At 36.9% G+C, this 19,758-nt stretch overlaps 2 protein-coding genes across 4 annotated transcripts; both read right to left on the reverse strand.

The window, feature by feature from the left end:
• Positions 1-878: 878 nt before the first annotated feature.
• LOC140165591 (uncharacterized) lies at positions 879-4,486 on the reverse strand. Its single transcript, XM_072188875.1, has 2 exons — positions 4,307-4,486; positions 879-3,579 (listed from the first exon to the last, which is right to left on the reverse strand). The coding sequence occupies exons 1-2, from the start codon at positions 4,484-4,486 to the stop codon at positions 2,353-2,355; spliced, it is 1,407 nt and encodes a 468-aa protein (XP_072044976.1). The 3' UTR covers positions 879-2,352.
• On the reverse strand, positions 4,331-18,253 carry LOC140165730 (transcription factor E2F8-like). Of its 3 annotated transcripts, none has more exons than XM_072189037.1 (11): positions 18,069-18,253; positions 11,324-11,918; positions 10,899-10,978; positions 10,265-10,395; positions 9,293-9,476; positions 8,465-8,532; positions 7,806-7,890; positions 7,022-7,165; positions 6,631-6,690; positions 5,941-6,138; positions 4,331-5,000 (listed from the first exon to the last, which is right to left on the reverse strand). In XM_072189037.1, the coding sequence occupies exons 2-11, from the start codon at positions 11,902-11,904 to the stop codon at positions 4,636-4,638; spliced, it is 1,896 nt and encodes a 631-aa protein (XP_072045138.1). In that variant the 5' UTR covers positions 11,905-11,918; positions 18,069-18,253; the 3' UTR covers positions 4,331-4,635. The 3 variants fall into 3 exon arrangements, with proteins under 3 accessions (XP_072045138.1, XP_072045139.1, XP_072045137.1); XM_072189038.1 differs by lacking the exon at positions 18,069-18,253 and adding an exon at positions 17,831-17,911; XM_072189036.1 differs by lacking the exon at positions 18,069-18,253 and adding an exon at positions 16,479-16,611.
• Between the last annotated feature and the right edge of the window lie 1,505 nt (positions 18,254-19,758).

The raw sequence follows: 19,758 nt of genomic DNA on the forward strand, positions 1-19,758 counted from the left end.
TAAAATATGGCGTAATTCGGTGTAAGAAACTAAATTGGACCCCTAAATGGCGTAAACTCCAAAACAAACCCATGGAAATTGAAAAAAGATACCCTAAATGTCGAAACTTTACCTGAAAAGCACCCTTTTTTCTTAAAACGTCGACGCCGCCACAAGGCCAAAAATCGACCCTTTTCGATGTTTTTTGGGACGAGCATGCGTATCACTTTGGTAAGCGAGTGACCCCCCCCCCCCGGGTAATTTTGCCAGCAAGGGTTAATTTTAAAGCATGACCTAGAGCATTCTATCAAGGCTTTGCTATGTGTCGGATTTTTCAAGGGGGAGGAGGAAAACACCCAGAATATTACCGTATTAGCCTTTTCGAGATATGGCGGACACAATAGGATGGCGCTGCACGAAATGGGTCAAGGCTTTTGAATTTGCCAGGTTTTACTGCCCTCCTATTATGTTCGCCATACTTCGAAAAGGCCAGAACTACAAGACCTATGGAAATATAAATATAAATATGGTCATAAATTTGAAAATGATATAAAATTTTATGACTTTTCCAGGCCTGGAAATTAAACAATTTAATTCCATGACCGCAGGTTGCACAAGCAAATGGAAATTTTGGTTATTTTGGGTTATTACTAAGGGCTCTAACAACATTTGAACCAGATTGCATGAATTTCCAGGCAAGGCTTTTGAACAATCGATGCCCTTTGAAAAATTTGCACCAAAAGTACTCTCTTTTTACACATTCCCCCTTTTCCACACCATTCCCCCAAAAGGCCCTGTTGTAATAAAGTTACTTAACACAAATTGTTAAAATTCTGTGCATTAGTTGCATTTATTATGTTCATTTGTACATTGTACAAGATATTCAATAGCAATAGACACACACCATTGATCCATGGAGAAAATACTGTAAACTACTACATGTACAGTAAAGTTATTGGAAAAAAACAAATTAGGGTAGATTTCACTAATATAAGAGATATGACATATTGTAAGCTATGCTGTATAGTAATACAATGGGTCAAATCCAACAAAAAGGTTTGCCATTGATAAACATTTTTGTCACATATGGGGTTGGGAATTCATCATCGGTTACTAAAATTGTCATAAAATTTATAATTCAGTCAATTTCAATTCAAAATATGAATGAAATTAAAAAAAGAAAATTTACAAGATATTAAACACTGTTTGATATTTGATACCAATAGATGATTATTCAAAGAATAAAAAGGAAGACATTGGTAAATAAAACTAGATATTGTACTTTACATTTAAATTATATTAAAATTGTACATTTTTTACACTTTATGTATTTTTGATTCAAAACAAGTTAATCAGCACAAATACCATCAACCAAATTAAAAAGGAATTACAACAGAGAAAGTAACATATATATGAGTGGCAACATTAGGCAGCACTAGGTGAACAAATATGAACGTGTCATGTCAATTTGGGACTAAATCTCATTCCATCGGATCCATTCAAGAATACCGATTGGTTGAAGGGGCATGGCACGTAACTTTGTTCACCTAGTGATGTCTAGTAACTACAACTAATATTAAAAATAAAGAATTACTGGCCAATTTGTCAGATTTTGACCTCTATTTGGTACCAACGAATCAACTACTAAAGCAGCTGAAATTATACAATTGTTAATGTGGAAAATTAAAAGGCATGTTTTTGTCTCGCAATGCACACCTGAAATTCTGCAAGATAAATAAAGACCTGTACAGCAGCAAATTTGTTCAGTTTCAAGTTGCAATTTGAGACTTTTGATGCTTTATAAATCCTAGCAGGGCATAAGACACAATTAATAATATATATGCAAGGATCAGAAATAAATACAAGCCCAAGATATTTTGATTTTAAATAAGTTCATAAGGCTGGTGCATACTGCCATATAATAAATTGAGAGAGTGAAACAAGCAGGACTCAGTAGGGAAGCAACAATGGTTCCAGGCAGTTCCATCTGGTTTCCATTGTTTAGCATAGCAACCAGACAGAATCGCTGGGACGGGTGGTTGACTGCCGGTCGAGTTTTGATTTTGTCCCATACCGTTTTACCACTGCACTGCCCGACTTCACATCTGGTACTCGGGTAATTTCATCAAGTCATTCTTGCCTATTCTCTCACTGTGTGACAACAATTGATTTGAGGATACATTTTTAAAACAAATAAAAGCCAAATGAATTATGAATGCAACAAAGAACTCCCTCAAGGTGCACAATTTGAGTTACTGTACATGTATAACATTTAGCAACACATGGAGAGTACTTCTAAGCTGATGAATATGATTGGTGTGGAAAAAAAACACAGCAGCATTTACCCAAGAGCTTCATTGTAGAGTATATTGTCTAGTGTTGACTAGAAGGTGGTAAAGCTAAAGTCAACCTTCTTGAAACTGGTTGAAGTTGACCAATAGCACCTCCAACTCCACTCAGGACATACGGCGTCCCAGTGGGCATTCCTAGAGCTTGACTATTGAAGAAAGCTTTGGGCTGGACGCTGCCGAATGGTAGAGTGGTTGGCGTACGGTAGAAATTGATATCATTGGTGCCCTGTGCACTAGAAGTTGGAGTGATCAATCCAGCCGGCGTTGACGTTGATGTATACTGGGGCGATACTAGATGATTAGTCGTTGGTACACATGTAGTAGTAGTAGATATACAAGGATGCATTGTGTTGCATAGAGTTGAAGGCATGGGTAAATGTCCAGCTGGATATGGTGGTAAGACAGATGACATAGACATGAATTGTCCTATACTACTTTGCCTGACAGCAGGAATGGAAGTACCTGGTATAAGGGTTGTCATACGTGTAATGGGCATTGGTAGGCCAAGCCTGACTGGTGTGGCAACTGTTGCACCTGCAGTTGTTATCATACAAGTCTGAATAGTATTTGGAATGGTAGTTGCATTGATAGGACTGGACACTGAAACATTGATTTTGCTATTGATCAGCAAAGTGCGAGAAGAAGTTTCAATCGGATTTCCAGCCTGTATCACTTGTGCATTTGGTGAAACACTCTTACTACGACACCGAGCTGAAACCTGTGAATCTGTACTCAATGTACGATCTAACTCGCCAACACTTCCTAGCGAACTGCAGCGACTGAAGGGTGGAGACGTACCACATGGACTGCTTGCTTGTGTACTTGTCGTCTGCGGTGATGGGGATCGCTTATGTTTGTTCTCCACAGAAATGGGCTGGAATGGTGGCAAATTTGGTTTCATTGATGATGCGCCTGTTAGAGGCTCAGTAGCTGCTTTTGGCATACTAGAACTTGTTGAGACAGTTGGTGGACTTGTCTTAACAATTTCTTTCCTACTGTGATCAGTGGCAGGCTCTGGACTTTTACCGGTTTGCACCAAAGCAGGATTTACTGGTTTAGTACTGATAAAGATACTCTCGCTAACTTTAGTGTCCGGAGTGGGTTCATCTAACTTCTCTTTACACAATAGTTTCTTGACAAAGTCTTGTGGTATTGGGATGGTCTTAGTTGGATTGCGGATGAGCGGCAGATTTGGTTTATGTCCTGTTGACACAGGCAGCTGCTTGACCACAACTTTGGTGTGTGAGTCCTGTGATAAAGTAAGCAGAAAAGAATGGCAATGTTATATTTAACAATGAAAATATAGACACAAATACACAAGTATAAAATAATCTACATGTGACACAATCTGGTCCATGGAGGCCAAAGGTGGCAAACTTGAAATTGAGATAAAAGGCAAAAATATGGAGTAAGAAAAACAACAAGAAAATAGACATCACAAAACTTCATAACTTTACAACCAAGTATGCTAGACCTTTGGTGTAATCAGTGTATGATAGCCTAATGTTTGTTTAAGGTAATAATTATTGTAACTCAATTTCAAAAATGCCTCCATGGACCTGATCGTGTCACATATTTGCATTGCTATATAGATATAGATATTCAAGTATTTGGGGAGGAAACAGGCACTGAAGCACTGTGGTTTACAAAATTGACACAGTAGACTGTAAGGGCTAGGTTATGTGAGCTGTATTAAGCAGTTGGTCTGCAAAGTTTTATTACAATAAAAGCAAGTTGACAACATAAAATTCATTAAAAAGAACACGTCACATGTCAGATAAGTTATCTGCCAGTTCATTTATTAGCAGATAATTTATTTTTGCAGTTAGCAATTTGAAGACTAATGTGGTTTTCATCCCCATTTCACTATCAGCTTTTCATGTTATCTGTAAATTAAAAACTTCTTTTTAATTTGTACACAATATACTTTTCCATCACAGAAAAGTTCAATGTATACTTATTTTCTCTTTCCTTACCTGGTTTTGGTATGATAATTGTGTAGAGACTGGAACAAATGCAGACAACTTCCTTATCTCCACCGTGACAGGAGCAGCAGGTTTGCCCATCCCCACTGATTCCTGCAACATTGCTAGATCTGGTGGCAACTCTTCACCCACCTCAGAATCAGTCTGTTTCTTGCTGGTTAGCTCAGACATGACTCTCTTGGTTAGATTCTCAGTCTTCACTCTTTGTAATGTTATATGAGTTTTTTGTCCAGATGGATCACTGTACTTCTGCAAAGCAGCTAAAGCTTGATGCTCCACTTTGCTCCTCTTTACCAATGGCTGGTACTCATACTCATCACTCATAGGTTGCTTGATGGTGCGTTTGCTTCTCGCATTTTGTCTGCATCTCGCAGTGCACAGTTCAAAGAGTCAACCGTTTCGGTTAGCATATTGCTCAACACTAGCTCCTCTGAGTCAGCTGTCTGTGATTTATCCATGCTCTCTTCGCCGTCATCTAGATTCAGGACCTTCCGAGCCGTTTGCAGTTGGTCTGACACCTCAAACTGATCAAGGTCTTCTGCTGCATCATCTACTGATATCAGCTGCTGTTCATGCTCTTGCTGTTGCATGCGTTCCTTCTCAATGTTGCAGGCAGCAAACAGTTTAGACATGCAGTCAGGATACTTGGTTCGCAGGTTGTCAAACTCTCTTTGGAATTTCTCATCTGGAGACAAATAGGAACAAGGCAAAATGTTGTTATCCTATTTATTTAATTGAGAATAATTGTGTTACTTATCAGCAAACAAATATATGGTAATAGTGGCAATTCTGAACAATGTTGTTTTATGCAGTCAAGTTGCACTCACATGCAGTGATTTTCAAACTTATTCATGTTCACATAGGATTTCTTGGAGTGGGAAGCATTTATATTGGTTCATATTTTCTAAACACTTCAGTAAATATTTTGTTATAAAATAGCAAATTTCATGGGAATTATTTCTTGTGTATAAAATAGGTTAAAAATAAAATTGAATTTCTTTTGCTCAACAAAATAAAGTGCTTCTACTGAATGTTGATGCATATCAGACGCATCAACATCTCAGTGCACTTGATCCAATTTCACTCTCAGTAAGTAATATGCAGATATTAACCTCTAAATAGTACCAACATAGCATTGTTTTTGTGTTGCAAATTGTGTTTCCAGATTATTTTGCCCAACTGCCCAGCAAACACAAATTTTTTGTGATCCGTGTATAGTGCATTGCATGAATTAAGCACATCATTGAGAAATATTTGTAACAATCATTGTTTACTTTCAAGATTCCTAGTATAATTTGAGTTTGGACCTTTCGCTGAAAAAATACTGGAGATACAATCCAATTTCCCATTCACTAGGAGATACATTTGTCGTAGGGAACAAGCCAAAAGTATAATGATGTCCTATTTCATTAGAAGGCTAACCTCCTCCCTCCAGACTGAAAAGCAAGTGTGAAATGTTGAAAATTCCAACCAGAAAATTCAACTTCAAGTGATATTTTAAAGGTTTTTTTTACAAACATACTCCCCCCTAATGAAAGACTTTTGTTTATAGGGTGTCATCAAACTTATGGTTTGTCCCTTACTTCTTAGAGAGTTCTACATATTCTATGCCTGCAATCACTTACTTGTTTCTTTAGATACAGTCATTTTAGCAGGACTACTTGGAGCTGATGAACAGTGTCTATTGTCTGCATCACCTGTTGTTAGTTTCCTCATGATGTTGAAAGATGAATGTCTAGTGAAGGAAGCAGTCTTCTTGCCACGGGACTTTGGCCTGATAGGAGCTAGATAAGCAGAAGTACTGGACACGGAGGTTGAGGTTGCTACAAAAATGGTAAATGTTGTGAAATGTAAAAGTTATTAACGAAGACAAGTACTATAGATGGCAGATGTACTCTTCAGAAACTCAACTTCAGACCAAACTCAAAATTTAGAAATGTCCTTACAAAGCCATGAGAGTTTCATCAAGTATTTTGTTGCATCCTGCATTTTGAAAACACCATTCTGGAGATAAAACACCCTAAAGATTTGTGTGTGCTAGAAATAAGATGATCCTGTTATTAGTGGCATGTATTTTCACTGCCTTTCCACGTTGCATGACTGAACCTGTTTGATCTTAGGAACAGCAAGATGAAAGCAAGTTCAAGAACAAGCTCAATTGATGGGGTTTTCACTATATTGTATATGCTGGGGTTTAATTCCAAGGGTTTCATTTTTGTGAATTTTACGAATGGATGCACAGGTGCGAAAATACAACACTGCCATGGAAACTGGCAACAAATAAATGGATTTGTAATGAAGAAATGTTGACTTACCAGCTGGTGGAGGAAAGTGGGAATGTCTGAAGACAGGTTTACTCTGGAGGTCATACTGACCTGTGGAAGAAAAGGGTTAGAAAGGAATAATTAACTTGATTTATTCAAATGATTTGGACATAATTTGTGTCACAAGTGAATGGCGAATAGAATTGTGACCTCCGTAACCTGATAAGAACACGAAAGAACCGTAGAGCGTAATGTATAGATATGAAGAGTGTTTCAGGTTTGAATGCAACTTCAAGTGCTGATTTTGTGTGTGTAATACATTGTACAGAATGTCATGCTGTGGGAAGTCCTGCCACTATTACTTGAATTAACTTCTGATAATAGGCCTTTAACATGAAATAAATTGTACATCTTTATCATAAACCTGCACAAAATCACTTACTAAGATCAATGTCTGCTATGTCGGGGTTGGGTCCAATCCATCTGAAAGCTGGTTTACGACCACGTCTCTCGTGTATGTGTACCTTCTTGATCATTCGTAGACTGGTAAGTATATTGGCTATGTCGTATAACCTTCTCACTTTGGCTACATTCAGATACAAAGAAAATGTGCAAATGTTTACTTATCGTTGGGTTTCAATGGCAATGTGAACAATTTAGAGACACCCTCCTTGATTCAAATGACCTCTACACATTTAAAATTAACAGCATACCTTAACCTTGATTTATTGAGTCAACATATATAGAAACTCACTATTCCAGCAAATCAGTGAGTGTGCAGCAAACAAACAACCCATATTCTCATATTTAAACAATTAATTTCTGCAATTTGCAACTTGTAGTCACTTATACCTAATATACAACTTCCAAACACATTTCAAGATGAGATATTTGTTCACCATACCATCAAACAACGGACATATTTTCATCTTCATCATGCTTGTGTGTCATTATGACAATGCAATTTGTTTGTGTTATGTACGCAGGTTTGTGCCGCATCACTTAACATATTTGTGCGTATCAGCGCAATATTTTGATTCCACATCCTGAACCGATCCCGTCATAATGATGCAACTGTCTTGGTGGGCCATGTGACTTTTCCTCCCTCAAAATACCAAGACAGCAGGTATGACAAAACATTGAAAATTATTTATCTACTAAAAGAACACATTTACTGAGGTACTGTAATTGTGTACAATTCTTGATTCAGCTTTAACAGTGCTTACTTTTGAATTTGGAATTTTCTACAATTTCATAGTTGATGTCTCCTATCAGCACTCTGGCAGCTATATCTAATGTCACCAGCTGGTTCTGAAATAAACAACACATTTCACTCAATATATAAATCATTTGTACAGCTCACAATAAACTGAAGATATTTGTATCTGCTTTAAAGGGGTGTAACCCGATCGCAAGCCTCATCCCCCATTTTTCTCCATCAAAATTCAAAACTTTCATTACCCCAGTAAAATGTCATGTCTGAGATATTTTGTTTAAATGATGTGAACAAAAATGTGATGAATTGTGGTATAACCACACAGGAAGTGTATGTACATGTACTATCTTATGGAGTGTTGTTATGCAGGTTTTTGGTTCACATTTCAAACCTGCTGGAACAACACAACAAATATACTGTTTTAACTGTCTGTAGGTCTCAATGTAAGATAGAAACAGAACATGAAAAGATTGGACCATGCCCCTTTTGGCAATTCTGACACACTTGCCCTTGTCAAATTGTTTGGATTGACTGCCCTTCAAAATGAAATTCTTATGATTATCTTGAGGTTAGCTAGCAAATGGACAATTTATATAAACTTAGATCTACAAAACAGGCTAGTATAACCTGAGTATTTCATGCTCTTTCCATGGTAATGCTGACACTTACCTTTGATACAAGGAACAGCATTATGAATTTCTGGCTCATTACGCCAAGAGATTTGTCTTTTCTTGCATCTGAAAAAGCAAACAAATAAATTCAATAAAACTGTGTTGCAAAGGGATGTATTTCAACTATGATGCTCCTAATGACATTCTTGACATACATTATATCACTATTTAGGATAGGGTTGGTTTATTACCAAAACCAGCCAATGCTTACAAGGAGTGAGTGCTCCAGACTCATTGGACTCACTCTTACTCAGTGCACATATTATTGCCGACTGCCTAATTTAGTAATCATGGTAATGGTCAGTGTACGTCTCTACAATGTATGGTGTTATGAGCATTAGCATGGGTCTGTCAGTGGTACACTCAGTTTTCAACAATCTCTGAAGTCAAATGACAATTTAAAATAGCATTGCTTACATGTTGCCTGATACTGGGGCTTGCTGTGACCAGATCTGCTAACTGAGCCAGTTTAAAGTTGAGCTTTCAAAAGCTGAGTTTTCATACAAGTTGAAGGGACATATGCAAACTCACTCGGGTTGCAGATTTGTCAATACATTTTTTTATAGATCTGTTACAACTTGTCAGCAAGTGTTACTACATGTATATAGCCCATTTAGTTTCCTCGAGAGAGTGACGTCAGTTCGCGTAGTACAAAAATCAAAGAACTGCCGTGTTTACACACACAATCAAAGGCAGTGCATCTGTACATTCACAAAGTCACCACGACAAAGTACTGATGTTACTCTCTCTAGGAAGTTAAACAGACTATACTAATTGTAAACATCCATCATATTTTGTACTATACTCATTTAACAATCACACTTACTTGGGTCATCTTCCAGAAACCTTTTGCCTGCCATTTGTTGCCCAGCTGTGTTGGTGAAGTCTTTAAGGGGTGCCTTCTTGGATCTACTGCCTCCATTGCTCATCTCCTGTTGGTAGTCTCTCTCTACTTGCAGCTTCTTCAGACGTTCCATCTGATTGGCATAATCGTTTCTCTCACCTAAACACTGTACATATGCAAATTGAGTCAATTTCAGAATTTTCACTTTTCTACATCATAACCATATGTTGCAATTCTAATATGCCAACTTCAGCTGAAAACACAACCAAATATTAATCTTTTTATTTCTGAGAAAAATAGTTGCTTGTTCATGTGTTTGAATGCTAAATGCATTCTGCACCTAAAGCTTAATTTAAAATGACTTAGTGGTATAAATTTGTTATCAGGTTCAGCATCGGTATGGTACAGGAAATTATTGTGTGTGAATTGTCATACTAGGTGAAGCCATCACTGTGTGCACGTCTCTGCACGATAATTTCCTGTACCATACGAAGTTAAAACATTGTAATTGTTGCACAAAAGTAAAAACATCCCAAATGTTGGATATAAACTGTTCCACGTATTATGTATCCCGTTCATTTTACACACCATGTATCAGTGTGTACACGGATTGCCATATGTATATCTTGCCGTATACACATATTGTGCTTGGGAAACACGCTCTCATTGACTAGATATAAAGCTTAAGTACGCACTCACTGACTAGATACAAAAATATATCCGGTTAGCAGTGTTCTTTGATGTGACCCTTAATAGTGGTATGATAAAGTACACTCTGCGTTAAATAATTACATGGCGACTCGATACTGTGACCAGGGAAGTACACACCCATGAGGTGAACCAAAGTATTTTGAACCTAATGCGTTTGTGGCTATAAATGCAAGGAAATTATTAGAAGTTACAATTTTAAAACCAATTATTGTATGGAAACAAATTCTTTGTATATATATTTACCTTAAGTTTGACTAGTGTTTGAATGAGATATGTTTTTCCATGCCATAGATACTTGTTTTTGGCTTGTCTCTGCACCATCTCAACACTCTCTAGTACATTCACTATGTCATAGATGCGCCGTCTTTCAACACCTACAAGTAGAAATGAAATGCAATCAACATTACTATCAGCACATTGTGTTATGTTAAAGTAAACTTTCCATTCCATTCGCGGTGCAGCTTTGATATCCTAACTAATTAACGTTTACATTTGAAAATTCCGAGAATTTTTTCAATATTGGTGAATCTTGAAACTTATTTGCAAAAGTATGCATGCAGGTAAATATAAGAGATATAGCAATATCCCAAAAGATTTGCTGTCATGAAAAAAAAATCAGCTTTTTAATCTAGAGCTACCGCAGACATACTATTTATGCTGCATTTGTGCAACTCTGACTCACCAAACTCTACTATGGACCCCTACTTTCAGATTTTCTGCAAGTTCGGGGGTCCCTGTGGACTCAGGAGCGCTTTGTTCTAGCTAGCGCTACCCCTGATTTGAACCATCCTGCATCCATGTACCCACATACGTTGAAATCAACCTGTCCTTACTTCTTGGAAGGTGACTGAGAATAGTTATTTGCTTTGATACTCACATAATTCTTTAGATATAGCATCCAGTGATATCTCCATAGCTTGACCATCAATTGGATAATCTGGGTACTTGGATAAAAATCTGAAGAAAATAATTGAAACAGATTATTGCAGTTTACACTGAAAGAGATGATGAGGAGTTTGGAATTAGTAAATACAATTGTTTGTTATTTTGAACAGATATTAATTTTCAGCATTCAGCAATTAACAATTTTAAAGATATAATTTACAAGTCTATATCCAGAGCTTTGTTGAGTTGATTACCGTAAACATTTGTTTGTGCGTATCGTAATGTTTTTGAGACAAAACATTTTGGACAAAGTCTATAACCATTAAGGTATCAATTATTATGTGATCACAAAATTATGATTGATAAATTTTGTAGGTATACAACACTGTCCTTTTATCTACATGTAGAACAACTCACCTTTGACACAACAACCCTAATGACTTGGCTTTCCTGTTGGCAGGCTTCTCCCCATCATCAACATAATCGTCATCTTGAGAGCTTGTCTCAACATCTACTTCATACTCTATGCTCTGTTGCAGCTCTAGGTTCTCCTGCGATGCAGCCTGAACAATAGCGTTGAACAATGCTTTGGACTTTTGTCTCTTCTCCATGCTACGTATCTCTGGACTGACGGCACTCATCAAAAGCTTTAGATTTGCTGTTGGTGTCAGAGGGTGTAATGCAGTGGGAGTATCTAGTGGTTTAGTTGGGGTTACTGGAGGCAAATTGCTTGTATCTGTGCCATTTGGTCTGTCTGTGATGTTAGCAACAAGTTCATTACATGGATTGTCTTTGACGCAGCCTTCTGGTCCTAATGTCACTGTTACCGTATCGAGACATGAAGGCAAGAAATCAGGTAGGTGGGTACTGAATGGCAATGTGATGTCCTCAGCTGATTCCATGTGCAGAGAGTCTGCTTCCGATTCATCATCAGAATCTAAAGACCTGAAGCCGTCAGGAACCAGCAAACTGGAAGTGTTGGTGCTTTGATCTCCCATGTCGATGAGTTGATCTGTAAGTTAAATTTGAAAGGAAAGAAGAGTCAGAATATTTGTTTGTTTTGTTTTTCAATAAGTTTTAACACACTTCAACACAGAGTCACCGATCACCAGACACGATCTTATACAACGAAAAAGCAGGAGAGTTTTATTTCTATGAGTGCACATTCTCGAGATGCTAATTCCTACTTCTGTTGTCCCTACATGTACATGCAGCTATTCAATTCTCCCTCACTTCAATGGATATGGTGAATAGAAATGATTGCCATCAAAGTCACATCACTGAAGTGATGAATAGATTACGGAAATATATTGTTCTAAAAAAAGCGGGTCTTCTACCTATGTAACTTGATAGTAAATGTAACCCTATATTTTTGATACATGTACTTCCACTCTGCATCGGCAGATTGCCTCGGCAGCCAATCAGATACAAGTCCATTTCAACACAGTAAATATAATAGGTATGCTAGGTGAATTCAAATTTGCCATCAAACTGCACCATTTTACATATCAAATTAAAGCCCTTGAGTAAAGAAAGCCAAAACTGAAAACATTTTGTCATAGCACTTTCCGTAACAAAGTTACATCTTGTCAAAGATTGACTTTCATCAAAAAAGATTCAGATAGCAAAATTCCCCAAAACGGCATTTAGGGGTGTTTCTAGATCTTAGTCTCATGGCGATAGCAGCTTTTTTTATTGGAACTGCTATCAAAATCTCTCTAAAATTCCATGTGCGACTTGATTATCACCATAAAAAATCATATATTTGGGTCAAGTGAGGTATAGAAAACATATTTATGTAGGTTTCCTTCACCGACCTATTCTCGAAAAAAATTCAAATTTCTATGTAAATATGGCCATGCGTTTTGAGTTGGGGGATTTTTGCCGGACATTGCATATTTTTGGGAAATCGCGCCATTTTTTGTTTCGAATAAATTATTTCAATACCTGTACATGCTACTATAGGCAAAGTATACATATTCTGAAAGGAAATTTCATGAGGAATCCAAAAATGCAGTTATTTCTGATGTAGGGGTAGTACTAAGAAATATATATGAAGTTATAAAGGGAAAAATTTAAAAAAAATAACCAAAGATCAAGTGGTCCTATTTTTATAATGCCTTACCCTGCATCAAAACAGACTCCATTTTTGCATTCCCCACATCAAAAGCTTTCAGAAAATATATAGTTTTTCTATGCTACCTGTTATGGTCCTCAAATTGCGCAAAGGTTAAAACGTGCCATTCAAAAACAGCGCTGAATTTGATGAAATTAACAAATTATGTTCTGTCTAGAAAAATACTTGTACAAGAATGTCATATACATATATAAATTCAAGTTAACATTACAACAAGTTATTCACAGTAATTTGAAATTTCTTGTCCATAATGTGAAGTTTGAAGTAAGTTGCACATGTAGGCCTATATGATATCACATCAGTCATCAACAGGATTTAAAATATTAAGTTTGACTGCTTTGCAGAATTTCAGATCTGTATGTTTGTAAGTCAATCCCAACATATAAAACAGTTTCTTTTGGAATGACTACCTCCTGGGAAAGTTTCTGGTACAAAATTACTTTGTGGTAGGAAGATATACAGGTAGGCTTACCGGTACAAAGAATCGCAAAAACTGAGGTGAAGTCAGTGCTAATTTTACACATGCTCAACTGATGTACACTGAAGTTGACTTAAATACTAGTCCTTTGAAATTGTGAAGACCAAGGGGGTTAGGGGGTTGAGCCCTCAATGAGTTAGTTAGCTAACTCAACCCCCCAAAAGAAACTTTGACTCCCCCTAAAACCAATCCCTTCCCAAAGAAAATTTCACCCCCCCCCCCCCCCATAGTGTAAAATTGAAAATTGGCCTGGTAAAAACAAATTTTCACCTTAATTTTGGTCTTAAATATAGTGTACAATTATTGACATCTGTTTGTGCCATAAGCACACCGGGCAATCACAGTCACACAGGGTAAGATGATGACCACCAGGAATTTGTTTGTCTTTGCCCCTCAGAAAACTTACCTTGATGCGCCACTGAACATGTAAAATACCCAGACCCCCCAAAAAAAAGGATTTTAGCAAGACCATGTGCATGTAGATTAAGAAGGTTATGTTTGTATCTTAAATATTTAAATCTAACAGTGTAAATCAAATCAGAAATGCAATCCTGATAAGTTTTCGCAAACTTCACCAGAAAAGAGCATATCCTGAGCCGGCATTTCCGAGCAGGCATATCGTGAGCCGACTCCACCCTGGCTAATTAATTTAATTAAAACCCTAAAACTCAAAAGATTACACATTCAGGATACCTAATAGTATTCAGGCTTGTCATACTTAAGCAATTTTACTAATTTGGAGCAAAAAGGCACATCTGAAACAACATGTAAATAAGCTGGAGCAAACATTAACACAAAAGTGCATATTATGGGCCAGCATATTATGGGCCGACTCCACCCCGACATTTTTTTCGTTAAGCTGCTGTAACTTTTGAAGTACACATACTATGTTAAAATTTAAAGTACCAATTTGAAGAACTCACTAAGAGCTTTAATTTGGTATATAATTTGCCTATGTAGGTATCTACAGTAATTAAACAATTCAACATTTATGCAAAAAATTCTGCGCAAATGTCCGGGCTCCAGCCTATGAGACCCCCAACTCATAACGCATGGCCATATGCATTGTGTTTGGGTCCCGGTCTCGGCGAATTTCGCTGACTAGAAAATGTGTTAACTAAGGTTTGCCTGGGATACCTAAATATAAGATGTACGGTACCTTTAAATTAAAAATATGCTTTACTGCAAAATATTATACGGTTAGCAGTACGCTACAAGCCATAATGTGTGATTTGCAATAAAGAATAGATTGTTAGTATGTTACGGGAGAATATGATCAGCGAGAGATTCAAGCCTTACCTCAGCGTGAGAATTCGCTTTCTCTCCCAAAATGTTATGCGCGAAAAAGCCGTGAAGTTTAACATGTGCAAGGGAAGTTATGGAAAATAATACACACTGGACGATTACTAGCATTACGCTTAATTTGTATAAGTATTCTGCAATAAATACCTGTACTTAATATAATACTCCACCCTCTAGTCTTATAGTCTATTTAGGTTCAAGAGGACAAGCTGGGCGTGATTTGCTCGAGAAATCTAGCCAAGAATTTGCTCACCGATAGCTTCACATTTCTAGGCTATAGACCACTGCATTCAAAATCTAGTCGGATTTGCTGAAGCATGACACAGTGGAAAGCAAGTTCAGAAGTAAACACAGCCGATCACGACAGGCGATCGCATCAAAAATGTTGCTAAAATTACATTTCAGCAAAATTTTAGACTCTCAAAATAGGCAAATCTTGCTCAAAAGATACAGTTGACTCATCGAAATAACTTTCATCCAAATTTCATCATTTTAAACAGAATAAATAACCTCCAGTGCAAAACCAGCTAGAGTTCTTGTCACCCAGAACTCCGACCGCATGATAGGGAGTTCCAAATCCAAGTGCTGTGTATGTGATGTCGCGGTTTAAATTACCGGTAATACATACTTTGCCGTCGGAACGAGGAAATCTTTGGTTTTTGCTCTACAAATGATATAAAAACACAGGTATTAGCAATGTATGTCTTGCTCGAGAACTCTAGCTTCGAATTTGCACACGATAGTTACCCATTCGATGCTAGAGTACTTTACTATGGTTTTTCAGTCGGACAGCGGTGCAATTTTTTACACCGGAGGTTATTTATTCTGTTAATGTTGAAATTTGAATGAAAGTTATTTCGATGAGTCAACTGTATCTTTTGAGCAAGATTTATGATTTTGGACAGTCTAAAATTTTGCTGAAGTGTAATTTTAGCAACATTTTGATGCAATCACCTGTTGTGATCGGCTGTGTTTACTTCTGACCTTCCATTGCTTTACACTGTGTCATGCTTCAGCAAATCCGACTAGATTTTGAATGCAACGGTCTCTAGCCTACATGGCCTAGAATGTGAAGCTATCGGTGAGCAAATTCTTGGCTAGAGTTCTCGAGCAATGTATGTCAAACCAGCACTACCGCTGACATACTATTTAATGCTGCATTGTGCAACTCTGATTCACCAAACTCTACTACGGACCCCCTACTTTTTCATTTTCTGCAAGTTCGCGGGTCCATGCAGACTCGCGAGTGTTTTGTTCTAGCGCTACCACTGGATCAAACAAGGTTGCTTATTGTCATGTCAAATATCAATATAAAACACAATATTTGTAAATATTTTGCCACCTTTCTGGCTTTCATATTCATGTTGTATTAATCAATATGAAACACTGGAGACATCGTATGGCACTTCCTACAAGAGTCCTCTATAAAGTCAACGTTACTACAACTGAGTAAAACTAGAACAAGAAATAGTGCTCAAGAATGTAACTTTGATATGAACTTGAACAAGGCTGACGAATTTTGAAGCAGTTCCAGTCAAGCCATACACACTCATGCAACACTCGTCAAACACATGAACACCATGCACCACCAACATGTTTTGTCATGATAATAAATTATACCGATTTTTACACAAGCAACGCAAGATAATACTGACCGAGTGAAAGGCCAAAAGATTCCATGACATTGCAGTGAAAATTTGCCCTTGATTTGTCTTATGTATGCTGTGTAATCAAGCGTTGAAATGTCTCACACCTTCCTTATAAACAATAATATTTTTCGCACTTTTGTATTCAAAGTTGGCGCGTTATTTACCTGTTGAAGCGTTACGTTCCAGGGGGCGCGGCGTAGTAAATTAATATTCATGAGTAAGCAACGCGAGGTCATAGGTCATTAGGGACAAGTGGGTGTGTCATTTTTGGCGCGGTCATAGTCTACGGTTGTAAACAAACCAACACGGTACATGTACACCGCCAAATTTTTTGGATCATGATTTTAATATGATTGTCATGGCAAAAATTGGCAAGCCTTCCGAATTATGGGCTATAAATCAACAAGTGGCAAGAAAATTCCTAATCTCGCTAAACATTAACTTTAATTGTTCTAAAATGAAATTACACTGAAAAAATGGATGAAATAAAAACGAAATTTAGCAAAAGAAACACTGCACAATCACAAATCAAAAACAATTCTATTTCTAAAATGATATTTTTTAATTTAATATTTTGTTCTGGGTCTGATTATTTGGACTAGCACCTACCATATACTATATACCATGCCTACCTGGTTCATAATATTTTCCAAAAATGTTTCTTTTTCATGTCTCACTCATTTAATATACTATTAAATATAAAATGTAGTAATATTACCAATCTTGACTTGAGCAATAAATCAATGAATGTGTATTTATATTTTGATTTTTCGTTACTTTCAAAATTTTAATAATAAAAACCCGGTCGTACCGGTAAAAACCTCGTATTCTGTATTCACGTTGATTTCATGATTATGGACATTTTCGATTTGTATGATTGAAAATTATTTATCAATCTTTTAAAAACATTTGATCAACTTGAGTCGAGCATTAAATCTCTTTCTTCCATGAGTCGAGTAAGATGAACATTTATGTTTACAAATAAAAATAGCAAAAAAAAAGGAAAAATGCTGTAACTGTTTGAAACATGGATCTTGTATTAAAAAATAATAAGACCCCTTCATCTTCGTTCCTGAAAACCTCGTGGACGATGGGACACCTAAAAATGTTCTCATTCTCAAGCAAAGTCGGAATTTATATGCCCAACTGGTTGTGCCCGCCAAAGTCTGGGGAATTTACATGGAGCCGTCAGGGCCATCCAGTTCTTGTTGACTTGTTCACATACCGGCCAATTCATGGGCAGTGATGGATGTGCATCGGGATCGATTGTGTAATGCATCATGATCATCTGAGCATGTTGACGTTGAGCGCGAGTGCCGAGTTCACAAGAATTCCCCAGTAATTGCAACCAAACTTACCTCTAATTCTTCAGTGATGTATTGCACTGAGATGGTTCAATGTTGTTCCAGGTTTCACAGAAATTGGAAGAATATAAATAATAAACTCGGCCGGCCTGATCACGACACGTTGCATGTACATGTATTGTACGTGGCTACAATACTCATTGTACTGTGCAGTGTACTGTACTGTGCGATACTCTCATTGCACTGGTCGAGAGACAAAAAATATAAAGCATATTTAGAGAGAAAACATTACCTTGTCAGCTCACTTTGTGTCAATATTTTAGTGAAGATCCATGCAGATATGTTTTAAGAATAAGTGGGTATCCTTTTTGTAAAAGCAGTTCCTATATAAATCCAAAGAATAAATCCTGAACGACAAGCAATACCGGAATCAGCTGTTTTGGGTCACGATTGGGAAATCCGCGAAACCGTTCAATTTTGGCGCGTAACGCCCATCTCATTACATAGACTTGCCTTTTCCGGTTCAGTAACCAATGAGATTAGAGGTATATGTTTAGTTGACAGCGCTTTCTGCTAATTTTGTATGCAGATTACGTTTGATTGATGGATAGGACTATGGTACAAGGCGTCAATGAATCAGCTGTGTCACTCACATGATTGACTGGAGTACTCAAAGTGGTACTGCTTGATCGATCGGCAAAGTTACATGGACAATGGACACGTAAACAAAAACAAGACAAATGGAGGGAAATAGAAACAGGAAACGAAAAAAGAAACAGGAAATAATATAATGTCACATTATTTGTAAATTCAAGCAGGCCGCGCGTATTCAACGGATTAAAGACATTGAATTTCTGAAACCCGTCCCGAGGGTCTGTGACTGTTCTGAGCAAAATGGAATAAATAAATAATTATTTATTATTATTTATTATCATTATTATTATTATTATTATTATTATTATTATTATTATTATTATTATTATTATTATTATTATTATTATTATTATTATTATTATTATTATTATTATTTGATTATCATTATTTTTATTATTATTATTGTTGCTGTTGTTGTTGTTGTTGTTGTTGTTGTTGTTGTTATTATTATTACTAGCGGGATACCCGCGCTTCGCGCGGGTCCCCGCTAGATGAGTAAATGGAGGCGTTCACTATAACAGGAAGAATTTCTGAACAGGTAGAATCGAAAAAGTACATTTTATTTATCTAAATCTGTCTCTTCTTACATTTTCTTTTTTAGTTTCTTCTGCTTTTTCCGTTTCCATGTTGTTTATTTATTTAACCCCATTCCCATTATTTTCTAAATCTGTTCTTTCTTACATTGCACTTTTAGCTTCTCTTGCTGCTTGTGATTTCCCGTTTCCATGTTTTTTATTTAATTCTGTTCTCATTATTTTAGCTTCCTTTTTTATTACATTTCCTGATTAGTTTCTTTCCTTCTTTGTTTCGTTCCCGTTTCATTTAGTTACTTTAACCATGGAGGTATATAAATAACCGTAATTAATTTTAATTTTTTTTTATAGTACCGCTTCATGTTGTTTATAGGCCTACAACACACATTTATTACAGTGAATAGATTCATCAGGTTTGTAAGACATATCAATTAGAAATTTTCGCTTGACAAAACCAGTAAGTTCGGAGGACTTCTTCAGATGTGAAACATCTGATCCACTTTCCCGGGAAACTGACTTCCGGTTGTGATTGGTCTTGTATCTAGTCTTTAAAGACCATGAATAGAGAGGAAGACACTTATTTCCTAAGTCACGTAGGCCTATATGACCCACTTTTAAAGACTGGATACAAGACCAATCACAACCGGAAGTCAGTTTCCCGGGAAAGTGGATCAGATGTTTCACATCTGAAGAAGTCCTCCGACGCACAGCACACCGACATCGCCTGGCTAATAATTACTTTGTCAGCAGAGATACTAAAATAAATACCCGGGATCGATACACGTGAATTTGCTA

Source organism: Amphiura filiformis, chromosome 12 (genome assembly GCF_039555335.1).
Source record: "Amphiura filiformis chromosome 12, Afil_fr2py, whole genome shotgun sequence".
Taxonomy (NCBI): domain Eukaryota; kingdom Metazoa; phylum Echinodermata; class Ophiuroidea; order Amphilepidida; family Amphiuridae; genus Amphiura; species Amphiura filiformis.